Source organism: Nicrophorus vespilloides, unplaced genomic scaffold (genome assembly GCF_001412225.1).
Source record: "Nicrophorus vespilloides isolate i.1.1-1 unplaced genomic scaffold, Nicve_v1.0, whole genome shotgun sequence".
Taxonomy (NCBI): Eukaryota; Metazoa; Arthropoda; class Insecta; order Coleoptera; family Silphidae; genus Nicrophorus; species Nicrophorus vespilloides.
Genome location: NW_017096349.1, coordinates 24,942 through 48,820, shown reverse-complemented (window position 1 = coordinate 48,820; position 23,879 = coordinate 24,942). Strand labels below are relative to the sequence as shown.

The window sequence follows — 23,879 nt, the reverse complement described above, 5'->3', positions numbered from 1 at the left end:
TATTGAAATTGCGAATTTTGGAAAGTCAACCCTCCTCGTGCGCAAAAACCGACCACCAATATTTGCTTTTCATCATGTCCGTGTTTATGGAGATGGATTGATGGGCCGAACGTCACTAGGACAGCTCTATTTGTTTAGGTCCTATACAGTTTTCTCTGAGATTTTTTCCCTCCACAAAATTGAACTGAATCTACATACATTTTACACTGTTTCAATTAATGATCTAAGCATTTCAATTACAATACTTACCTTAATTAAGTTTTTTAAGGATAAAGTTTAAAACAAACGAAAAATGATGTTAAATAAGAAAACATGATTTATTTATTTATTTACATAAAATATCCAACAAGTGTCTACAATAGAAAATAAACGTCGCTCCGCATTTCCATTACAATCATCACCATTTAAAATCTGTACATCATCTTCGTTCCCCACATCGTTCAATCATTTGAGCAAATAACATTGAATATATATATATTTATTTATATAATTCGTCGATAAAAAGTTGCGAAATAATCATGTAAATACGAATATATATAAAAAATAAAAATAAATTGAACGAAAAACAGAAACATCGTTACTCCTTAGTGTTTAATACAAACTACGAATATCAATGCCTTAATATCCTATCCAATAAGTAACCTTACAAGTACGTACACTTAAGTATATATATCCAATTAAATTAAACACGCTAAAGAGTCTTAATCGTCTAATTTCATATTTTTTTTTACTTAAGTATTCTTAATTCGTTTTCGGTTTCTTAACATTGGGCTCAGTAATGCTAAGAAACCGGATTACTAAATTACAAATTTGTTTGTGCTTAAACGTTTTTTTTTTCTTTTCTTAATTGGAATGTCGTTATTCTTATAATTCGACTTAAAACAAACTTACAAATTAATTACAGGTCGTATTTACAATGTAGTTTTCGTGTTTTTTTGTTTGTTTTTGTTTTGTTTACTTTGTGTATGTTTATTATAAATAATTTAAATAAATAAAAACACACTAGTGATCAGTCTTGAAACTAAAGATTAAGTGAAATGTTTAAGGTCGCATTCCGAGTAGTTTCTTGAAAGCTCTTCTGAAATCCAAATTGAAGATGGTGTAGATTATGGGGTTCAGTGCGGAATTGATGTATCCCAGCCACGTTATGAAGTTGATCAAGCGGCCGGAAGGACAGCAGCTCGAGCAGAACGGATTTATGACGTACATCAAGAAGAATGGGAGCCAGCAGACGACGAAAACGCCCATTATGATGCCCAAAGTTCGAGCGGCTCTGCGTTCTTTGGATAAGGAAATCCTCTGCTTCTCTTCGATGAACTGGTACACGACTCCCGGTTTCTTCGGGATGATCTCCGGCGGCGGCGTTGGTTTGCAGCTTACGATTTTCGATTGCGGCGACTCGGATTTCACCGAGGTGCTCGTGGTGTTCGGGATTACGTCTTTATCGGAAGTGCACGGGTTCAACGAGTTCTTTCGCTGCGATCCGGAAGAGCAATCGGCGTTGTCGGTGAAGGAATCCTCCCTAACAAGTACAGGTTTCAGGTAGATGGATTTCTCGTTGTTTTCGTTCTCGCTTTTCCGTTTCTTCTTCGCTTTCCTCGCCCTCTTATCCTTGCTCTTGTTAATCGCGTGTTCCGTCTCGTTGTGGTTGGTTTCGCTGCTCACCGATTCCCTATCCTGATTCTGATGCTTGTTGCTGCTCTTCACCGGATTCTTCGATAAGATCGCGCTTATCTTCGAAGCCTGCGCCCTTTCCCGCAACCGTCTTCTGGTTGCTATGAAGATCTGCACGTAAACTATGGTCATGATGAAGAGAGGAATGAAGAAAGATCCCAGCGAGGAATAAATAACGTAGCCTTGTCGTTCCGTTAGTTTGCAGATGCTCTCCTTTTCGAACACGTCCGGCTCGGGCCAATCGTTCCAACCGATCAAAGGCGGTGAGCTTATTATCAATGAGAGAATCCAAACTCCGGCTATCATCAAAAGAACTCTCTTCAAAGTTCTCTTTTGCGCGTAGTTTATGGGATCCGTTATAGCCCAAAATCTATCTAAAGCTATTGCACACAAATTGAGGATCGATGCAGTGCAGCACATTACATCTGATGTTAACCACATCTTGCAGACGTGAATACCGAAAACCCATCTTCCTAAGATCGAGTACGCTACGTTTAATGGCAGCACGAGGATGGCCACGGTGAGATCAGCTACAGCCAGAGATACGATGAAGAAGTTCTGTACAATCCTCAGAGGTTTATGCGTGAAGACGCTCAGGATAACTAAAATGTTACCGATCACCGTCAGGATTATGATCATGGTAAGCGTGAAGATGGTGAGGAGGGCTTCCCATTCGGGAACGGCTGCGGTGAAGCCTAGGCTGATGTTGTACACAGCCACCGGCTCCTCCGGACAACTGCTGTTTCCATCTACCATCCTTCAAATGTTCTGAAACAAACAAAAAAAAAATACTTTTAAAAAACATGAAACTAATCTAAAACTGATTTGTTGTTTAAATGCGGGAATTACGTATGTAAAGGGAAAAAGCGGGATGATGTTTGACCTGCTTGTTTTTGCCATATGGACTTAACGTGCGGAATCTCCAAACATCGCGGCTGCCAGAATATAAGTTTCGTTACAGAGAAATTGTGCCAACCGCATGCATACACACAGATTGTTTCAGTTTTTAGTTAAATGCTACAAACATTGCTAAATGCAAAAAATGAATTATTTTGTATGTAAAAACGTAGATTTATTCGCTTTATTATCAATTATTTATTTAATTATTAAGTCTTCTGAACTAATTTCCTCTGTATTCAAATCATTTCTTCAAAAAACAACTAAAACGTGAGCTATTATAATAATTGATTTTTCTAAGCATTAGTTTTGCATGTCTTAATTTGCCGGTGATCACAAGAAAATTGATCGTCTTTAATCATCGCCGAAGTCCCGCTTCTCCTTCCACACTCTATTCGTCGAGGAGACCCGTTTCCGGCGTCCAATTTACGCGCTAATTGAAGCCGAAAATGCCTCAAGTGCCCTTCAGAAGCTTGCAATAAAACTGCTGCAAATATCCAGCTAATTAATATATTAATTAGTCTCGACTCTTCTCTTCCGCCCTCCGATTACACGCCACCAAATAGCAATTAGGCATTAGGTCAACCGGTTCACGATTTATAGCTCAATTTTCGATTGTCCCAATTGCGTTATTCCCAAAACTGCAAAACCAAAGACTGATTGTAACAGCAACAACCAGAAGATTTATTCAGTGCTTTGGGTATGCAGATTGCTCTGCAATCTGCATAAGATTGCGTTCCATTTGATTCAATAATTCGTGCGTAATTTCGTGTTCGTATGAACGATGTTTTAATATATCTCTCAGTATGCAGGTTTATGAACGTGCGAATCGATTTTAATGGGGGGCCGCAGCGAGCGGGGATGCATTATGCAAGGCCTTTGTTATTTTTATTAAAGATTGCCGGGAGCGAAAAATAACGGGCCAGGCGCATCCACCATAATTGCAGCGCACTTTTATTGAATTTTTCATGAGGCCCAACTAAAATCTTCGCTTTTCGTTGTTAAAGGGGAAACTGCAGCGGCGTTAACGGCTCTGTTTATATGAAACTTAGCGTCGATAAATAAAAGTAAATTATTGTGCATTGGATGGGAAAAGAGGGCGCGCGCGAAGATAAAACACGAAGAGGGGAGTGTGCACTTTTCTATCTCTCACGTTTTCAACCCAGATTTTCCCGTTTTCGCACAAAGAACAATCTATAGATGAAAGTGTCAAATCCTCATAAAATCAAGCATCCTTTCGCCTCGAGCCCCATCCATCGATCGCGCCTCCTCAATTGTTTCGATATAATCTGAACGCATTATTAACTTTTCACGTTTATAACAAAAAACAAATATATAATGATGGGACAAAAATTATTATTTAATCCAGGCTTTAACTCATAAAAAATGCTTTCAAGACACAACATATTTTCATGTTTACGATCGCCGAGCGAACTATTTACTTTTTCTTCTTCGTGATAATGTCCGTTTTTTCTTTTGCCCTGACTAGCTTTTAGTCTTAGCGTATGAAGATTTACGACGGAGAGGAAGGATGGAATGGGCCTATCTGGACCGTGAATTGGTGCACACACACACACACACCACCACGTGGTGAACTGTAATACTTTGTGTGACCTGTGCTACACGATAAATAAAGTCGGCGAGGCGGAAAAGCGAAATAAACATTTGCCGCTCAAGTCTGAAATGGGGTTTACAAAGAAGAAGGGAAAAAAAAGACAAACAAGCAAATAAATGAATGAACACAGAGCGTCGGTGTTTGTGCACAGCATGAAACGAATACAAAAAAAATCAAGGAGACACGAATCCAAGGTTTCACAGCCATTTCGTTTTTGCATCAATTCCGCGAACCGGAAATCGTCTCTTCGCCATGATTGAGTTCAGAAGCAGAGAAACACGAGGATGAGACGACTGCTACGACACACAGAAATGAGGTAAAAGCATGTTGCAGAACTTAATTAAGTTAATTTCCGGTTCAGTTTGCAGCGTGGCGGCTGTTTGTTTAACTTTGCGATGAACGCAAATTTCTCACGGTCACTGATAATTAAACAATCTGTTTCATTGAAAATATCAAATTATATTTGCAAGTAATTTTGTACATAGCGAAACGATGAAATTTATGGGCGGATATATGTGGGGTCTAACAAAAGTTCGCTAAGTAGGCTGGAAAAGAACAAAATAATAACAATTTTATTTTAATATTTTTAATTTCTCTACATAATTTGCATTTATTTTAATACATTTCTTAAGTCAGTAGAGCCATCTTTCAAAACATTCCTCAAAATCGGCTTTTTGGAGCTTTTCAACTTGATGTCTTCAGCATTCAACTGAAGACTTTCTACTTCAGTAAAATTTGACAGCTTATTACAAAAAACTGGCAATAGCTATAAACGTGGCAGGTCACTTAAATTAAAGACTGCTAATTTGCCTTTAATTTGAGTATTCATATATATGTTTAGCTTACTTTATTGTTGAGTAATATAAAGAAACGTGAAGACACTGCATTTTTTATAGCTTTAACAAACATTGTTTAAAATTTGACAGCTTATTACAAAAAACTGGTATTAGATATAAACGTGGCAGTTTACTTAAATTAAAGACTGCTAATTTGCATTTAATTAGAGTATACATATATATGTTTAGCTTACTTTATTGTTGAGTAATATAAAGCAACGTGAAGACACTGCATTTTTTATTGCTTTAACAAACATTGTATAAAATTTGACAGCGTATTACAAGAAACTGGCAATAGCGATAAACGTGTCAGTTCACTTAAATTAAAGACTGCTAATTTGCCTTTAATTAGAGTATACATATATATGGTTACCTTACTTTATTGTTGAGTAATATAAAGAAATGTGAAGACACTGCTTTTTTTACAGCTATAACAAACGTTGTTTAAAATTTGACAGCGTATTACAAAAAACAGGTAATAGCTATAAACGTGGCAGTTCACTTATATTAAAGACTGCTAATTTGCCTTTAATTAGAGTATTTATATATGTGTTTAGCTTACTTTATTCTTGAGTAATATAAAGAAAGGTGAAGACACTGCTTTACCAATCATTGTTTAAAATTTGACAGCTTATTACAAAAAACTGGCAATAGCTATAAACGTGGCAGTTCACTTAAATTAACGACTGCTAATTTACCTTTAATTAGAGTATTCATATATGTGTTTAGCTTACTTTATTGTTGAGTAATATAAAGAAACGTGAAGACACTGCATTTTTTTACAGCTATAACAAACGTTGTTTAAAATTTGACAGCGTATTACAAAAAACAGGTAATAGCTATAAACATGGCAGTTCACTTAAATTAAAGACTGCTAATTTACCTTTAATTGGAGTATTCATATATGTATTTAGCTTACTTTATTCTTGAGTAATATAAAGAAAGGTTAAGACACTGCTTTAACAAACATTGTTTAAAATTTGACAGCGTATTACAAGAAACTGGCAATAGTTATAAACGTGGCAGTTCACTTAAATTAAAGACTGCTAATTTACCTTTAATTAGAGTATACATATATATGTTTAGCTTACTTTATTGTTGAGTAATATAAAGAAACGTGAAGACACTGCATTTTTTTTTTTTTTTTGAAAAATTGAAAAACTCTAATAGTTACAGATCTCATAGTATACCTATTGTAACTGTACTTATTAAATTGTAAAAAAACAAATAAAATGTAAAAAATATCGTTCAACGTAAATTAGAGCTGTATGAAATTAAATTGCAGACAGCCTTTCCTGACTGTTTGACAACAGCAGGCATAGAAACAAATGAAAAAGCCATGCAGGCATAAATCAAAGGCGTATATAGAGAGAGAAAAAACTCTCGAATTTAATATGCAATTAAGGCACGCGCGTGCAATTAATAGCCTCGAAATTGAAAAGACATAGAGGACTGGGTCACAAAAACGTGGAACACAGAGAAAGAGCTATAGCGTTTTCCATGTGCACGAGGGAGAGACACGGTGATGTTTCTGCCGATGATTCGAATAGGACAAACACGGAACAATCGGCGTACATATGTTTCGGTGGCGGAAGTGGGAATTTATGGCTTGTAGCGAATTTCGCTCCGGTTTCAATTGCATGCGCGAATTTGTATTGGGTTGCAGTATGTATGTGTGTGTGTGTGGACAAAACAGGGGATGGATGTGGGTGTTCGAGTTGTGACCTGAGCAACCCCCGATGGATAAACCATCCCCCAGTTCCCATTGTAATAACTCCGTTTGCGACGCTTATCGCTCATATTCATTACCGGTACTTGATCAACAGGACACCGGATGACGCTTAGCTCAGTCATTTCCCAAAACCGCTAAGTCACTTATCGTCCGAGGTGCACGTGTTGCGTCAGTTCAAAATCGCTCATATCCAGTTTCAATTTCAACATTTCGTGATTAGTTACACTCAAATACACTTGCCAATCCTCAATGTTTCCTCAACCGGAATATCCGGAATCGTAGATTGAAATCGTACTGAATCAATATTTGATATTGGAATTAGTAATGAAGAAGTTTTAATTAACAATTCGTTGCAAAAAGACAATTTTTGTTGAATTGTGAACTAACAACATGCATTGGTTCGACTGAAATTTTGTGTTTCAATAAGAAACAAGGGTTTGAGTCTTCGGTTTCTATTCGCGTGGGAAATCAAAAGATCTGTGATAAAGAAGAATGCGGATTGGGAAAGATGCACATTGCATCTATTCAGCATGCGCTCACACGAAAAGTAGAATTTAAACTGTAATTCATAAATCTAGTGTTTTTAAGTGGATAATAAATATTGAACTTTCAACTTTATTACGTTCTTCTTCGTCGACGCTGATAACTCCATTAGGTTTTCATTTTTAAAAACGTGAATAATTGCGATCCGATCGAGAATATTTTAAGCATCGATGGTTCGGGCCTGGCGTTGAGTAAATTGACTGAAATTTATAAGTGGACAGGGAGAATATGTACATAAATTAAGCATTGCAGCCGCCGCCGCCTTGGGGAGGTTTCTTTCTCTTCTATCTTCTTTTTTTTTCCACCCATTCTTCATCCCATTCGGACGAGAGTTAAAAGAGTGCACAAACATTAACTATTCATGGGGGACGGATAAAAAATGCATGCGATGCAGCGTGGGATTTGATGAAAAACTTGCTCCTGAAAACTTCCGCTGAAAACCTTCATTGTTTCACGGCCCGAGCAAAACTTTTTAATAGAGATTCGCAACGAATGAACTGATCTACAGAAGAGAATCCAGAGAAACGCTCGCAATTATAATAAATACTTCTTGTTTTCAAGATATTTCCTTTCTTTATAATATTTTGCAAACCTTTTATTATTTGAAAAATGTAATATTTTAAGAGTTTATTGATGAGATGTTACACATTCTTGTATCCAAACTGTTTTATTAACGCTTCGAAAGATTTCAATTTTGATGTCTCCACTAATCGCTTGATCTTTGAAGTGTACTTTCGAGCTACGTAACTACGGCGCGTTTAAATGCCTTCAGAATGGTGTGTTTCTGTAATGGAATTGCTGAGGCCGTAATCGAACTAATTAACTCGTACATTTATTATGCAAAGTTTTCGGTGAATGTTTCAGCATATGTCGACGCTCGTTTTCTGCGCTGAAATCTAATAAAATGCATGTCTCGCGCGCTCTAACATTTTGTTTCAGTTATTTCTGCGAAAGGAAATTAACTATTCCGAGAACTCCGCTTCCCGACATTAACTTTATCAATCGTGGAAGTTCGCTGCTAATGCATACTTCATGTACAAATCAGCACGGAAAATACAAGTTTCGACAGACGTATGTAATCATAATGTAATTAAATATTTTTTATATATCTATATCTAACTTTGAGAGTTTATAACAAGAAAACAGTTAAGACCACATATTAAGAATTAGGCTCATTCGATAGGCTATGATCTCTTCTTTATTAATCGTATTTTATGATTGAATTAGCTTAGATAATTATTGAATAATTAAGTAAAATGCGAAAACATGTTAGAAAATTGAAATATCGTTATATCTCGCTTATTAATAATTATTAATTGATAACTAATATACCGAAAGATGTGAAATAGGTGATTCGTTATTAAATAATTTTAAAATATTTTAAAAAAATCATTTTAAATTGAAGATTAATATATAATTATTTAAAATATATTTGATTGGTTTATGCAACCAAATTTACACATGATAAATGTTACATTTTTTTTCACTAATTGACATGATTATTATGGGAAAAAACAAGGAATAATATAAAACTAGAAGAAAGCCAATAGTTTTATTTTTAATTCTGATTTTCAATTACTAAATTGGCTTACGTAGTAATCGAGTAATTAAATAAAATACGAAGAGGTTAAAATAAATTGAAAAATCGTAGTATATAAGTTATTATTTATCATTTCTTAAAAGCAGTTATATCAAAATATACTCAGTGTGAGAATGTTTCTGATGTAAAAAAACATATAAACAGTTTTATAATTCTTAAGATAATTAGGAAAATTTCAAAAAAATTTTACTAAGTTATCAACAATTACGAGAATAAATTGGTTACTGATGCTAATGCATACTTCATGCACAAATCAGTACGGAAAATACAAGTTTCGACAGACGTAGGTAATCATAATGTAATTAAATATTTTTTATATATCTATATCTAACTTTGAGAGCTTATAATAAGAAAACAGTTAACCCCACATATTAAGAATTAGGCTCATTCGATAGGCTATGATCTCTTCTTTACTATTCGCATTTTATGTTATAATTATCTTGGATAATTATTGAATAATTAAGTAAAATGTGAAGACATGTTAGAAAATTGATATATCGTTATATCTCGCTTATTAATAATTATTAATTAACAACTAATATATCGAAAGATGTGAAATAGGTGATTCGTTATTAAATAATTTTAAAATATTTTAAAAAAATCATTTTAAATTGAAGATTAATATATAATTATTTAAAATATATTTGATTGGTTTATGCAACCAAATTTACACATGATAATTTTTTTTTATTAATTGACATGATTATTATAAGAAAACAAGAAGTAATATAAAACTAGAAGTAGGATCGTTTGAAAGCCAATAGTTTTATCTTTAATTCTGATTTTCAATTACTCAATTAGCCTACGTAGTTATCGAGTAATTAAATAAAATGTGAAGAGGTTAAAACAAATAAAAAAATCGTAATATATAAGATATTATTTATCATTGCTTAAAAGCAGTTATATCACAATATACTCAATATGAGAACATTTCTGATGTAAGAAAAAAACATATAAAAAGTTTTATAATTTGGAAAATTAAAAAAAAAATCTTACTAAGTTATCAAATAAATTGGTTATTTTTGTAAACTAATCGAATTGCAACATGTTATAATGTCTACATAATTAGGATTATTCTTAATTTGATTCTANNAGTATTGTAGATTGAATGAAGTAATGTATTTTAGTAATAACTATTATTTCTGATCACTAGTTAGACCTGCAAATGGTTTTTTTTTTCACAATCTAGAATGTGAACAGCTTCAATAAAGCAATGTAAAATAGACCTATTTCTATGGTAATTTCATTAATCCTTTACCGATTTATCACTCTTTAGATCCAATCGAGTGCACATTTGCAAAGTTTTAATCGCCAATATAATCGGATATCTATTTTATTTTTTTTTTGTTCTGCAACGATTCTTCTGAGGGTTCTCCTTCAGCGTACTTTTCTGTGACATTAAAAAAAAAAGAAAAACTTTTAATCGCCCATTAAAACGGCGCACACATGCGAAGAGAAACGACTTCAATTGAAACCAATTTGCACATCGAGAGGGCGAGGAGCGATGATATAGGCATTAATGGCGTGTGTGTGTGCTCGATATTCCAGTCTAGGACCGAAGAGGACGAATGATGGGTGGATGCGGGTCGATACATGCGAATTATTATATAGCCGGACATTTTAATTGGCAATTAATCGCCAGTTTTTAGAGGATATCGCAGAAAGGATTCAATTAGGCGGCGCACGAAAATTGCGAACAGATGGAGATTTAGACTGAAAGAAAATGACTAGTTCATGAAATATATATATATTCTTAGCCCTTTTTCCGGTTTCCGTCATAATCAATTTCAAATTTCGACCCTCGCGTCCATCAATTATCGCGTCAAAGCAATTACACTATTTTTCAACTCAATGTTCGGTTATATGACATTATTTTTTTATTTAATATTTGTAATCACGAGACCCATAAAAATCACGATTAATTCGTATAATATGTGGCAGTGTGCAACTAACTACACGTAAGGTCAAGTTTTCCGTGCTTTGCCAGGTAATTCGTCCGCCCACGCGACGAGTGTATTCACGCTATTTTCGGTCCACGCGTTACCAAATCGCCAACGATTATGTTAATAATCATATTTTATGTTTAATCCTAGATTGTACACTTCAATTTTATTGCCTATAAAGAAATACACATTTTGTTGTAGTTGTAGTTTATAGAAAATCACCAAAAAGTGAAAACTCTGCTATTTAGAGCCAAATTGATAAAACCATAGTAATGTATGAATACTCGCTAAATTTTACAATCAGCATCAAAATGTTTTTTTTAATCAAAATAATTGATTTGTTATACGGCTTTACGGTCAACTTTTCGGGAACTTATAGGCCGTGAGGTGTTTGGACTTTAGTTTCAATCATAACAAAAGAACTGCGAACTGCAGAAATCTGAAAGTGGGCATGTTGGAAATGTGAGACTTTCAGCTTTGATTTCAGTATAAGATAATCTAATTATCTAGCGGATTTCTTGAGAAATTCATGAAATTCTGAAGACATCGCATATAGTCATTTCTCGGTTAAATAATGAACATTATGTAAATTTTCTTGTATAATACATTGCGCAAAGATGGGGTCTTTTTTAAATTCCATATTTGATAAATTATTTAATATCAATAGCCATATTAAATTTAAAAAAACGTGAATATATTGCTCAAATAAAATGAAACGCTAAATAAATAATTATTTTCATATTTATATTAATATCAAAAGCTACAGTTCTAAAGAGTGATTCTTTTTCTTTCATTTCTTACTAAATACATTAAGTTTGGATTATTAATAAGAAAGTTATTAAGCTTTAATGTGTCCGCGGTTTTCGCGAATCGCAACGCATTTTCGAAAATGGCTGAAAATTCCGATTTGCACCAGGAGACCAGGAGTAGCGAGGAGGTATCTGAGCTCCTAGTAACGGTAGTTCTAATGCAACTGTAGTTCTAATACAACTGCAGTTCTAATGCAACGGTAGTTCTAATGCTAAAGCCACTTACGTTTGTGTGAGTGAACGAACTGTCATTCTGACAGCTGCTGTCAGTTTGACATCAACTGTTACAAATTACATTCAAATGACTTTATTGGATTTCCTGTTTATTCTACATTATTATGAATGCAAAATTAATGAAGATCATACTCCATGCTTCCTTCTTCTACTTTCTTGTATGTATAACTTTTCTTTGAACATCACAATTCACTTCAGAACTTGCCAGTGCAACATGGTAACAACCATTGATCACTTAACTTATTTGTCTTCAGAAAAGCTATATCAGAGTCTACAGTAAATTCTACAAATCAAGCAGTGACTTCATATATGTTTTTGATAATTAATTGCTACTAGCCAAAAGGCAAAAAGACAAGTAACTTGTCAACAATCGATTGATACATTTGTTTTTATTTTAGGTGTAGCTGATAACATGTATAGTTGACTTCGAAAGATTGAGTTCTTCAGAAAGTGGAAGAGATTATTTACTAGCAGTAGCAGTTTCCATTTGTAAATAGTTGCAACTCTAACCGCAGAATGTGACCAAAAACATTACTTCTTTAAGTAGATCAATAATAACTAACAAATTTGATGAATTGTAGACATCACCCTGATCCTTAAAGACTATAATATTTTCAGGTGCTGTGATATTATTACTGGAAAATCAAAAATGTAAAATTTTCATCAAAATCCCAGAATGAAACTAAGAGTATTTCTTCTTTCAGGAGGACTCAGCAGCACCCATGAATTCATTGTTGCTTCCTATATGATTCTTAGAGAAAATACAACACACCTGAGTGCCAGCTGCAGTGAAAATGCTGGAAAATCGAAAATATAAATTGTCAACAAATCCCCAGAGAGAATCTAAAAGTATTTCTTCTTTCAGAAGCACTCAGCAGCACCCATGAATTCACTATTGTTTGCTACATGATCCATAGAGATAGTATAACACACCTGAGTACCAGGTGCAGTGAATATACTGGAAAATCAAAAATATAAATGTTCATGAAATCTCCAGAAGGCAACCAAAAGTATTTTTCCTTTCAGAAGGACTCAGCAGTACCCAAGAAACTGTTGTTGTCTCCTACATGATCCTTAGAGATAGTATAACACACCTAAGTACCAGATGCAGTGAAAATACTAGAAAATCAAAAATGTAAATGTGCTAAAAGAGTTTCCTTTTGTATGAAGAATCAGCAGCACAGGTTTCACTTTTTTTTTAATTTCTTGATAGTTCGAAATGAAAACTCAAATTAAAGCTGAAAGTATTATCTTCCCAGCAAGCGCACTAGCAGCTTTCTGCTGTCATCATTTCGTTTGCTATGAGCTATCAAAAGTGTCGAAGTTTAATCTGGACAGTCTTCACGTTTTATTTAATTTCAGGATAACCGCACAAGATAATTGTATAATTCAGCAGAAATCGTAAATTGGAGACTCTCACCTTTTGAATGAACCCGCTGAAAACGTATTAGCCAAGATATTTAAATTTTGTAAGGTGCTAAAAATTATCGAAATTTTGCGCTAAAATTATTTTCAAACTTCTCGGTTCTAAAAATTTTTCTAGTATAGGCAACCAAATATACAAGTCGCGTGTATGTTTGGTTGCAGACACTAGGGATAATAACGTTTTCGAAAATGTCTTATATTTTCTCAACCACCAGCTCCCAGAAGAAATTTGAACATGAATGTTGATCTTGAATATATAGAGATAAAAATAAACGTAAATATCGGTTTGTAGCTTCAATGGTTTTCTCATAATTAATTAACAAACTTTTGGTATTTGGCAATTGACAGATGTGAAAATAACATCTCTGAAAATAGCCTATAATAGGTTAACCACCAGCTCCCAGAAGAATATTGTACATGGATATTGATCTTGAATATACAGAGATAAAAAGAGGTGTAAATATAGGTTTGTAGCTGCAATGGTTTTCTCATAATTAATTAACAAACTTTTGGTATTTGGCAATTGACAGATGGGAAAATAACGTCTTTGAAAATGGCCTAGGGAGGTCCGCTACTACCTAGGAAAACGATATGTGAACATGTATAAATTGCAAGCCAGACAAGATAAACAAAATGGCCTATATTAGGTTAACCACCAGCTCCCAGAAGAATGTTGGACATGGATATTGATCTTGAATATACAGAAATAAAAATAAATGTAAATATAGGTTTGTAGCTGGAATGGTTTCCTCATAATTAATTATCAAACTTTGACATTTGGCAGATTGGAAAGTAACGTCTTTGAAAATGGCCTGTATTTTCTAAACCACCTAGAAGAATGTTGGACATGGATATTGATCTTGAATATACAGAGATAAAAATAAATTATAGGTTGTAGCTACAATGGCTTCTTTAGAATTAAGTTTCAAACTTTGGTATTTGACAAATATGAGATGCGAAAGTAACGCTTTCGAAAATTGCCTGGATTTTCATATACACCAGCTTCTAGAATAAAGTTGGACATTAATGGTAATCTTGAATATGCAGAGATCAAAATGTTTATAAATAGATGTTTGTAGCTATTATAGATTCATCACAATTAAGTTTTAAATATGACAGTGTGGAAAACATTGTCTTCGAAAAAGGCTTGTATTTTCTTTAGCACTTGTTAGTAGAAGATTGTTGAAAATAAATATTGTCCTTGAATATACAGAGAATAAAATGAGTGTAAATATAGATTGATAGCTATATAAAAATACTTTTAATGTCTTTCTGATATCTTACTTTAATGTATGATTTGTTGAGTATATACATTTTTAATTTTCCAGTATTTTAACTGCATCTGGCATTCAAAAATATTATCTAGTCACAAATAATCATGTAGTTGTTATACAACTCCTTAATAAAGTAATATTTTTAGTCATATTCAGCAGGTAAGGTTTCCACTTCTTCGAAATGAAATCTTCTAATGGTAGTAAACAATGCCTTCCACTTTCTGGGGAACTTCTACTTTACATGCTTCTAGTTGCTATCAGCTTCACCTAAAATAATAACTTTATTTACCATTCGATTGTTGATCTATTTACCTTATGAGTATTAGCAATTAATGCAAATACTTATAAGAAGGTACAGTTTTAGTCTGTTGTGTGAAAAATGATTTGTAGAATTATATCTCTTAGAAGACAAAAAACTTCAGTGATTGATGGTTGTTAACATGTTGCACTGGTACTTGCCCGATGTAAAATGTGTTGTTAAAAGAAGATTCTTGTATACAAGGATATAGAATAAGGAAGGAATGTAACATGTTCTTCATTAAGTTTGCATTCATAACAATGTAGAATAAACAGGAAATCAAATAAAGTCCTTTGATTGTACTTAGTAACAGTAGAAGTCAAACTGACAGCTGCTGTCAGAATGACAGTTCGCTCACTCACACAAACGTAAGTGGCTGTAGCATTAGAACTACCGTTGCATTAGAACTACAGTTGCATTAGAACTACCGTTGCTAGGAGCGCAGATACCTCCTCGCTACTCCTGGTCTCCTGGTGCAAATCGAAATTTTAGGTCATTTTTGAGATTCTAGTGGGGGGGGGACTTGAGTTGCGATTAGCGAAAACCGCCGTCACATTAAAGCTTAATAACTTTCTTATTAATTGATCAAAACTAATTTATTTTATAGCAAACGAAAGAGAAAGAATCATTCTTTAGAAATGTAGATTAAAATCTTCAAATATATAGGAATATAACCATTTATTTTATCATTTTTTCAATTTGCTGCAATATCTTCATGTTTTTTTTTTAATTAATCGTTTACTAATTAAACTAACGAATACGCAAATTAAAGACAATACTATAAGTTATCAAATTTAAGCATTTTAATTCTATTCTCAATCCAATTACAATATATTTATTTGTTAATTATCTATTAATGGGATTTATAGAATACATAAATATGGTTTACTATCTATTGTAATGTTTTATATTTTAGTCGATTGGACACATAAGTTAGTTGCATTAATATAAAACTTTTTAGATTACATGTGAATACTTGCAATATTTCCTAAACTTCCAGCTTTCATATGCACATATTGGACCAATTTCGAAAATTAGTTTCGGATAAATTCACCGAATACGGTGAATCTCATGAATTTAAATAACTACTGTTTTCCATCCCCAAAAATGAAATACGAGCTTATTGTTATTCTTAATACAGTTTCAAACAACGGGATAAAATTTAATTAAGTCCGAAGGGTGAAGGAAAACCGCGAAACCGCGAAGACGCCGGAATGATGATGGAAACCGAAAACCTAAAATTACGCGTACGACCTCTGGGAAATTTATTCCAGAGACAAAATAAATGCATAATTTATACGCAGAAAAGAAATGAAAAGAGGAAAAATATATGAGTTAAATTATAATACGATATCGTATTTCGTCTATAGTCACCTCGTGGGAAATCGAACGTAGAAATTCGATGATTAAATTGGCTGGAAAATTAATCGATACTTATTGGAGAGTTTTACAACAAAAAAAAAATAAGAAATGGGGGAATTGAATTGACCAATTAAATTGAAATCTTAAACCGCTGGAAGGGAGCAAAGATCGAACGTTGGAGGATGAAGGAAAAACAGAGGAAGAGGACTTCATTTAATTCTTTCTTCGTTTTGTGTCTGGTAAACTTGCGAAGCTATTTCACGTTCAAATATCTCTTAAGCTCGAGGATTGCGCGCTCCTGCCAGCTGAACACACATAAATAGAGGAATCTTGAGAATCCCGTCGCTAATACTTTCTGAAATACTCACCCAAACATAAATGTGTAGATTCTTTAACGTTTGTAAACGCTTGCTCGCTGCGATTGAAATGCATTCAGAAGAAAATCACTTTAAACATTTAAAATATTTATGTACCAGTTTTGTATGTATAAAGCAATATTTTTGAAATATTTTTATACAGGGTGGCCAAACCAACTTAAAACTGCTATAACTTTTGAACCGTTCGCAATGTTGTGTCCATATTTCGCCTAATGATAGCTGATTTTACTGTTTACAAGCATTTGCATCTCAGCTTATTGGAAAAAAAGTTATGAGTGAAGGAATTCAAGTGTCAATAGCCCAATATTTGAATTGAATTAAAGAAATGTAATTGTTTTCCAACTTTTTTTTGCTTGTGGTTTAATAAAATCCAATTTCAAATAAAAAAAATACAGCGTTCTGAAAAGTTGCAGTTCAATTGGGTCACCCTGTAGTAAAATGTGAAATTCTTCAATAAAATCGATGGAGTAATTATAGAAATTGAGTAATGCTTCCATTTTCAATTCATAATCTATTCTTGTGAAATCGAATTGGATTAGGTTTTATTTCCAATTATTTTTAATGACCGTCGAAATGCGGCAGAAAACTATATTCCTTCGAGCTTCATGAAAAATTGAGTATGTATTAAAAACAAAAAGTGGAGTTTTCCAATAGAATATTCGATCATAATTATGTAATTTCACGGATGGATGTCCCAATCCACTCCGCTTCCACTCAGAGGATGTCGTCTTCCTTGCATCAATTTCCGGACGGTTAGCTAAGGTTGCATAACGGAATTTGCGGTCCAGGTGCAGCACGTCTTCCGATGAGCCAATCACGGTTGGATTCGGGTTGATTGCAAACAAAACCCACGTCGCCTCACGAAAATCGAAACGAAATGAAGCGAGGAAACGGGATTGAAATATCTCTTTCTCTCTCTCTTGAACCACGCACCCCTTCCATCATCACGAGTTCGACTTTGGGACTTAATTAAAAACGCTGTTCTTGGCGTTTCCAATTTCGTCTTCCCGCCCCTTTAATTGCTTATTAAAACATTATGTTTCCCTTTTGTCACTTGCAATATTTACATAAAATTTAACTCTTTTTTTTGTGAAACGATTTGATTCTTTAAGTTTTATGCTAAAATTGAAACGTTTAGTTAATTTTTACTTTGATCCACTTCATTTCATAGCTCAAAACGATAGATTTGGATCAAAGAAACTCGTATTATCTGATGAATTAATGATCTATTAATTGCAGGTGGAATGTCTCTTAATTAATCGCCAGGTCGGACAAGTGGAATCAATTTGGATTGCGTCTAATTGTAATTAGATTATCGTCATTAGGTGCCTACAATTCCGATGCTAATTACGCAAGGAGATCGGATATAAATTGTTATACATTGATTAAATAATTGTAATTTCATGCATCGCTATTTAGTATAAATTATATAATACATTTCGTTAATAAATATATCCCAAATATTTGTATTTAATATGCATGTTTCTTTAACTAATAATCGTGCTTGGTTATTCAGTAATTAAATAAAACCTAAAGATGGTCTCAATCAGTATCGACACATTTGACAACTCATAGCAGACAAACTGATGAAAGTTCAAATATTTTAGTGGACTTGTTGAAAAGTATCATACTTTCAGCTTTAATTTGAGTATTCAATAATCGAATTATCTCACGCGGTTGTCGAGTAACTCAAGAAAAACTAAAGACATCGAAATTCGTCGATATAAAAAAATAATAAAATTTCAGTCATTGTTTAAAATCGAAATAACGTTGCTAGAATCTTATCAATGGGCTCATTCGAAAGATGATGATTTCCAGTTTACGATTCTTTTTAAATTATATAATTATCATGCGTGGTTATCTTAGAATTAAAGCAAGTTTACAGATGGTTCTTTTCGGCAACAACAGTTTTGACAGCTCGTAGCGAATGAACGGATGAGAGTAGTAGACTCTGAGTGAGGTCGTTGGAAAGGCGAAACTTTTAGCTTTAATTTGAGAATTCAATAATCGAATTAACTCACGCGGTTGTCGAGTAACTCAAGAAAAAGTAAAGACATCGAAATTCGTTGATTTAAAAAAATAATAAAATTTCAGTCATTGTTTAAAATCGAAATAACGTTGCTAGAATCTTATCAGTGGGCTCATTCGAAAGATGATGATTTCCAGTTTGCGATTCTTGTTGAATTATGTAATTATCACGAGTGGTTATCTTAGAATTAAAGCAATTTTACAGATGGTTCTTTTCAGCAATGACAGTTTTGACAGCTCGTAACAAATGAACGGATGACAGTAGAAAACTTTGAGTGAGGTCATTGGAAAGGTGAAACTTTTAGATTTAATTAATGCCTTTATACATTTAATTATCTTACGTGGTTATCGAGGAAGTGAGCAAAACGTAGCGACATAAAAAAAGAAAATTTCATAAATCTATTTGATTATTTTTTGATCTATTTAGCTATTTGATGATTCAGTGACTACATGGAATGTGGAATTTGCATATTCATATCCCGGAATGGACCGAAACCAATATGCGAAATATTTACAAGCTAGTGAAGGAACGAGAGTCGGGCATTCGAAGGATTAATATTTCATTAGGTCCGCATTTCAGTTGCATGAAAAATGTGAAAACCGAGAAATATGCAAATTGATATTTTATACATGTATATTTCTGTTGAATATTCATCATTTTTTATAATTGATTTGCATAGTGATTATCATATATATTAATTGTATTTAAAAAGTAGTAGGATTTACCAAAATCAAATGCTTTCAATTGAATTAATTATGGATAATAAAACTATGAAATATCAAAGCTCTTTCTCAATTCTCTGCACAAAATATTTCCATTGTAAAGCAGATTTCTAGATTAATATCGCTCATAAAACGTGTTTTTATTTCATTACTTGGAGTCTCTCTGTTGATGCCATCGTTCAAACTGATTACGGAAATAAATTTAAAACGTTCTTCTACTCTACGATCATCATCATCATCTTTACGAAGATATTTGTGTCGCTGCGAAAAACCGGAAATAAAGTTTTCCTTCAGACATGAAATATAAATAAGAAATCTTCTGGATGCAATTTTAATCCGCTGCACGTTCGTCGCTTAAAAAGCGTCTAGAACGTCGTTCCCTAAATTATTCATAGATACGATACATTTCGCGTAGTTTTGTTCTCCGACGATCTTTTGTAAATGCAGCTGGAACGGAGAGAAATTGAAATAGAGAGAAAAATGCATTTTCGTGCATTCCACATGAAAACTGCGACCTCAATATTCTATACACAATGGAATTTTTAACGTAAAATCAGAGTGTTTTGGTGAACATTTTATAATGAGTTTAATCATTTGAATTGTTTTAAATAATACAATAAAATTAATTAAAATATCATTAATTTTCTCATCATCATTAATAATCTGTTAAATGGATAATCTTTCCAAGAAGAAGTCTTTCGATAACTTTTGATAATATCGGTAGAAAACTTATGGGTCTGTATGATTTGATGTCTTCGGCAGGTTTTCCTGGTTTAGCTATTATTATAATCTGTGCGACTTTCCACTGCTCTGGAAAGTAACCTGTATGTAGTATAGTATTAAATATTTGAACAATTCCTTTCAATCGGAGTTCTTACAATAGTTTTCCCCTTATTAAGTCATGGCCTAGATCATTAATACTTAGATTAATTACATAATTAAATGTACTTTCTTGTAACAAAAAAATGCTTCCAATTACTTAGTTTAAAGTAATTAATTCAACTTTTTAAACGTGTCGTTTATTTGTATATTTGAGGATGAAATGAAAGTAAACTTTTCGTAAGTAAACAAAACGTGCTTCAGGATCCAATTTCATTATAGAGAAATTAAAATTAATGCATGTGAAATAAAATACGCGTTTCGTTTCCCGAGTTGCAAACTAATATAATTCATTAAAAAATGATTTTTGTTTTATTAAAATTCATGAAATTAAAATTTTATGAAACTCAACTAAAAATAAAAATTGTAATTTATTTCATTTGAATGTTGTGCTTAATTAAAATAATTATGGTTGAATAAATTATGTTAGTTTTTCATTGAATTAAAGAGTAAATATTGTGAAATGTGTGTATTTTTAAAGAAAAATCACGTTTTATTTAATTCAATTATTAACAGTGAAATAAATCTTGTTTATCATAGTTTAAAATTAAATTATAATGAAAACGTATGCGATCAAAATATATTGAATATGCAACAAAATTATCGTAATTTCAATCGTTTAAATACTGAGTGTAAATAAAATGGAGCTCACTAATTTAAACAATGTTGTATTTATTAAATTTCAGCTGCGAGAGAGAATGTTTTCGCAAATAAATGTATTTGTGGGCGCTGAAATGATCCGGTTTCGTTTTTGTTGCTGGGGTGAATTGAAACGAGGGATATATTGATGAATAAATAATTGGGTAAATGCGGAATTCGAAATGGAATTTTCGGCATTATTCATGCGACGCGAGCGGAAACGCTTAATGCTGCGAACGGTGCAACAACACGGATCGTTTTGTTTGCGGAAAATGTTTAAATAATCGTCGAGGAAAATTATTTCCACGTATACGTTGTATCAATACACACGTACATATAGAAGTAAATACGGGATTCAACGTCAGAGCCAGATCCTACTTGAAAATTAAATCAATACACGAAATCAGCACACAAATCGTTGACTTTTTTTTTGTATCACAATGAAATATTCACATTTAATAACTATTACATCTTTATTTAAAATTCATTTAGTTTAATAGTAAATGTACGGAATACGTCGCGTTTTAGATTGAAAAATATATTAAATTTTGAAAATATAAAATTTCTAATAAAATGTATTAATATTACTTAAAATAAATTAATGTTATTACAACTAACAAATTATTCTATCTAATGAATAAATCCACCATATATTTGCTTCTAAATAAACTTCATAATTTAAAATGTTTTAATATCATTTGTCCTTTTTTTTTACCCTAATTTTGTCCAATTTTTTTTCTTCAATTACAATTTTAATATTTACTTTGAAAATGAAAAAAATGAAAATTTCAAATTACTCATGACTATGTATCATTAATATACATAAAATCTATAGTATTTTCTATTGGATATAAGTATTAGAAAATTAATTATTGAATGTGAAATTATAAAAATTTTAAAAATACCAAAGATTACAAGTTGAAAGAACAAAAAGTCAACTTAAAAAAAATCTTTTTTCAATAGTTTTCATATACAAATCTCTTTAATAAAACAAATTTTATGATGTCTGTTGACTTCAATTTTTATAAAATTATATAAAAAATTCTTTATTTAATGAAAAATTATGAAAATATGAAAAATTCTAAGTTGGAAGAAAAAAATTCAATTAAATAAAATCATTTTTCAATAGTTTTCATATGCAATTTCAATCTCTTTAATTAAACCAATTTTATAATGTTTGATGACTTTGATTTTATAAATATATATAGAACATTCTTTATTTAATGTAAAATTATGAAAATACGAAAAATTTTAATTTGGAAGATGAAAATTTCAACTTAAAAAATGATTTGTCAATAGTTTTTCTATAGAAATCTCTCTAATGAAACAGATTTTGTGATGTTTGTTTCCTTCAATTTTTATAAAATTGTATAGACAATTATGAAAATACGAAAGATTTTAATTGGGAAAAAACAAAATTTCAACTTAAATCAAAATCATTTTTCAATAGTTTTCATATACAAATCTCTTTAATAAAATAAATTTTGTGATGTTTCGTGACTGAAATATTTATAAAATATATATAAAAAATTAATTATTATTTAAAAATTATGTAAAATTATGAAAATTTGAAAAATTCTAAGTTGGAAGAAAAAAAATTCAATTAAAAAAACAAGAATTTTCAAAAATTTACAAATTTTGCATAAATTCAATGCCTTTTATAAAAGAAATTTTGCAATATTTAATGAATTCGATTTAATTAAACTGTGTAAAAAAAAACAATTATTTATTGTGAAATAATGAAAATACGAAAAATCCAAGTTACCATTATTTTTTAAATTTCTTTTTTTTTAAATAATTGTAAAAAGTAATTAAATTTGTTTATTCTGTTGATATTTATAGAATCTACAGCATATTGTACAACCACAAATGTATTAGTAATAAATCAAGAAATAAATTATTATTTTTTAGTAAAAATTATTGAATTTTCTCTAAGAATTCAAGCTGTAGTTATTCTCTCTGTTAAATATTAATTTTAAAGCAAAAATCTTAACGTTTAAATATAATTCTAATACTTTTTTCAGTTAGAATTTTATTATTCCTTTGAGAATTCACATTTATTTTAATTTAGTCCTACAGTTTTCATCCTGCATTTTCATATCAAAGCAAAATCCACAAACAAGTGGCAGTCTTCAATACACGTTTACTAATTAATATAAATTCACGGGCAACTGCGTGATTACTGGCAAATATTAATTATGTTACGTAACATTCATTCGGTCTGATTATCGCGTATTCACTCTCTCTCTCTCTCAGTCTCTTCGCTGCGATGCGAATAATATATATATATACATATATTAATACATAGTCGAATTACGGTTTGCGCACCATGAATTATCAATTCCAGTTGTGTCTATACACATACATACATGGCTTACTCTAAATAGCAGACGAGCACGAGCAAATATCGTAATTATTATCGTTGTGCACTATAGAGACAAAAATCTATACCGAATTTAATATTGACATTCAGTATCTGTATGTGCGTGAAATTGCCAGAATACGTTTATTTAAATGATAGTAAATTAATTGATTTTAATGTATATTTGGTTGCAATTTTCTTTATAAATAAATAAAAAACAGATGGCGCATCAGAGTTGTCAATATGAAATTCATTCAATTTAATAGAAAATCTTATTAGAAATAAGTCATACAAATTAGTTTTACATATTAATTAATATTTGTTTCTTTCTGAAAATGATTTAAGTTAATTTAAATAGTTGCATTTTATCGTCAAACAAATTATAGTTCCAAACTTGTCAATAGAATGCGCATCATACTGATGTTTATGTAATCTTATGAACAAGCAAATCAACTAATCTCATCAAATTATTAATTATTATTAAAATAAACTTTATATAAATGCGATTCAATCATTTTATAATAGGTTACGAAACACTAAATACATTTTAATTGCATATTTAGTTGCATTTTATCGTCAAACAAATTATAGTTCCAAACTTGTCAATAGAATGCGCTGATGTTTATGTA

At 31.8% G+C, this 23,879-nt stretch overlaps 1 protein-coding gene across 1 annotated transcript in view; it reads right to left on the bottom strand.

Moving 5' to 3' along the window:
* Positions 1-359: 359 nt before the first annotated feature.
* The window catches only part of LOC108556730 (putative tyramine receptor 2), a 47,503-nt gene continuing 23,983 nt past the window's right edge, over positions 360-23,879 (bottom strand). The window contains exon 3 of the mRNA XM_017912942.1: positions 360-2,442. Coding sequence (XP_017768431.1) covers positions 1,042-2,430 — 1,389 coding nt within the window. The 5' untranslated portion in view covers positions 2,431-2,442 and the 3' untranslated portion in view covers positions 360-1,041. The remainder of the gene's footprint in view (positions 2,443-23,879) is intronic.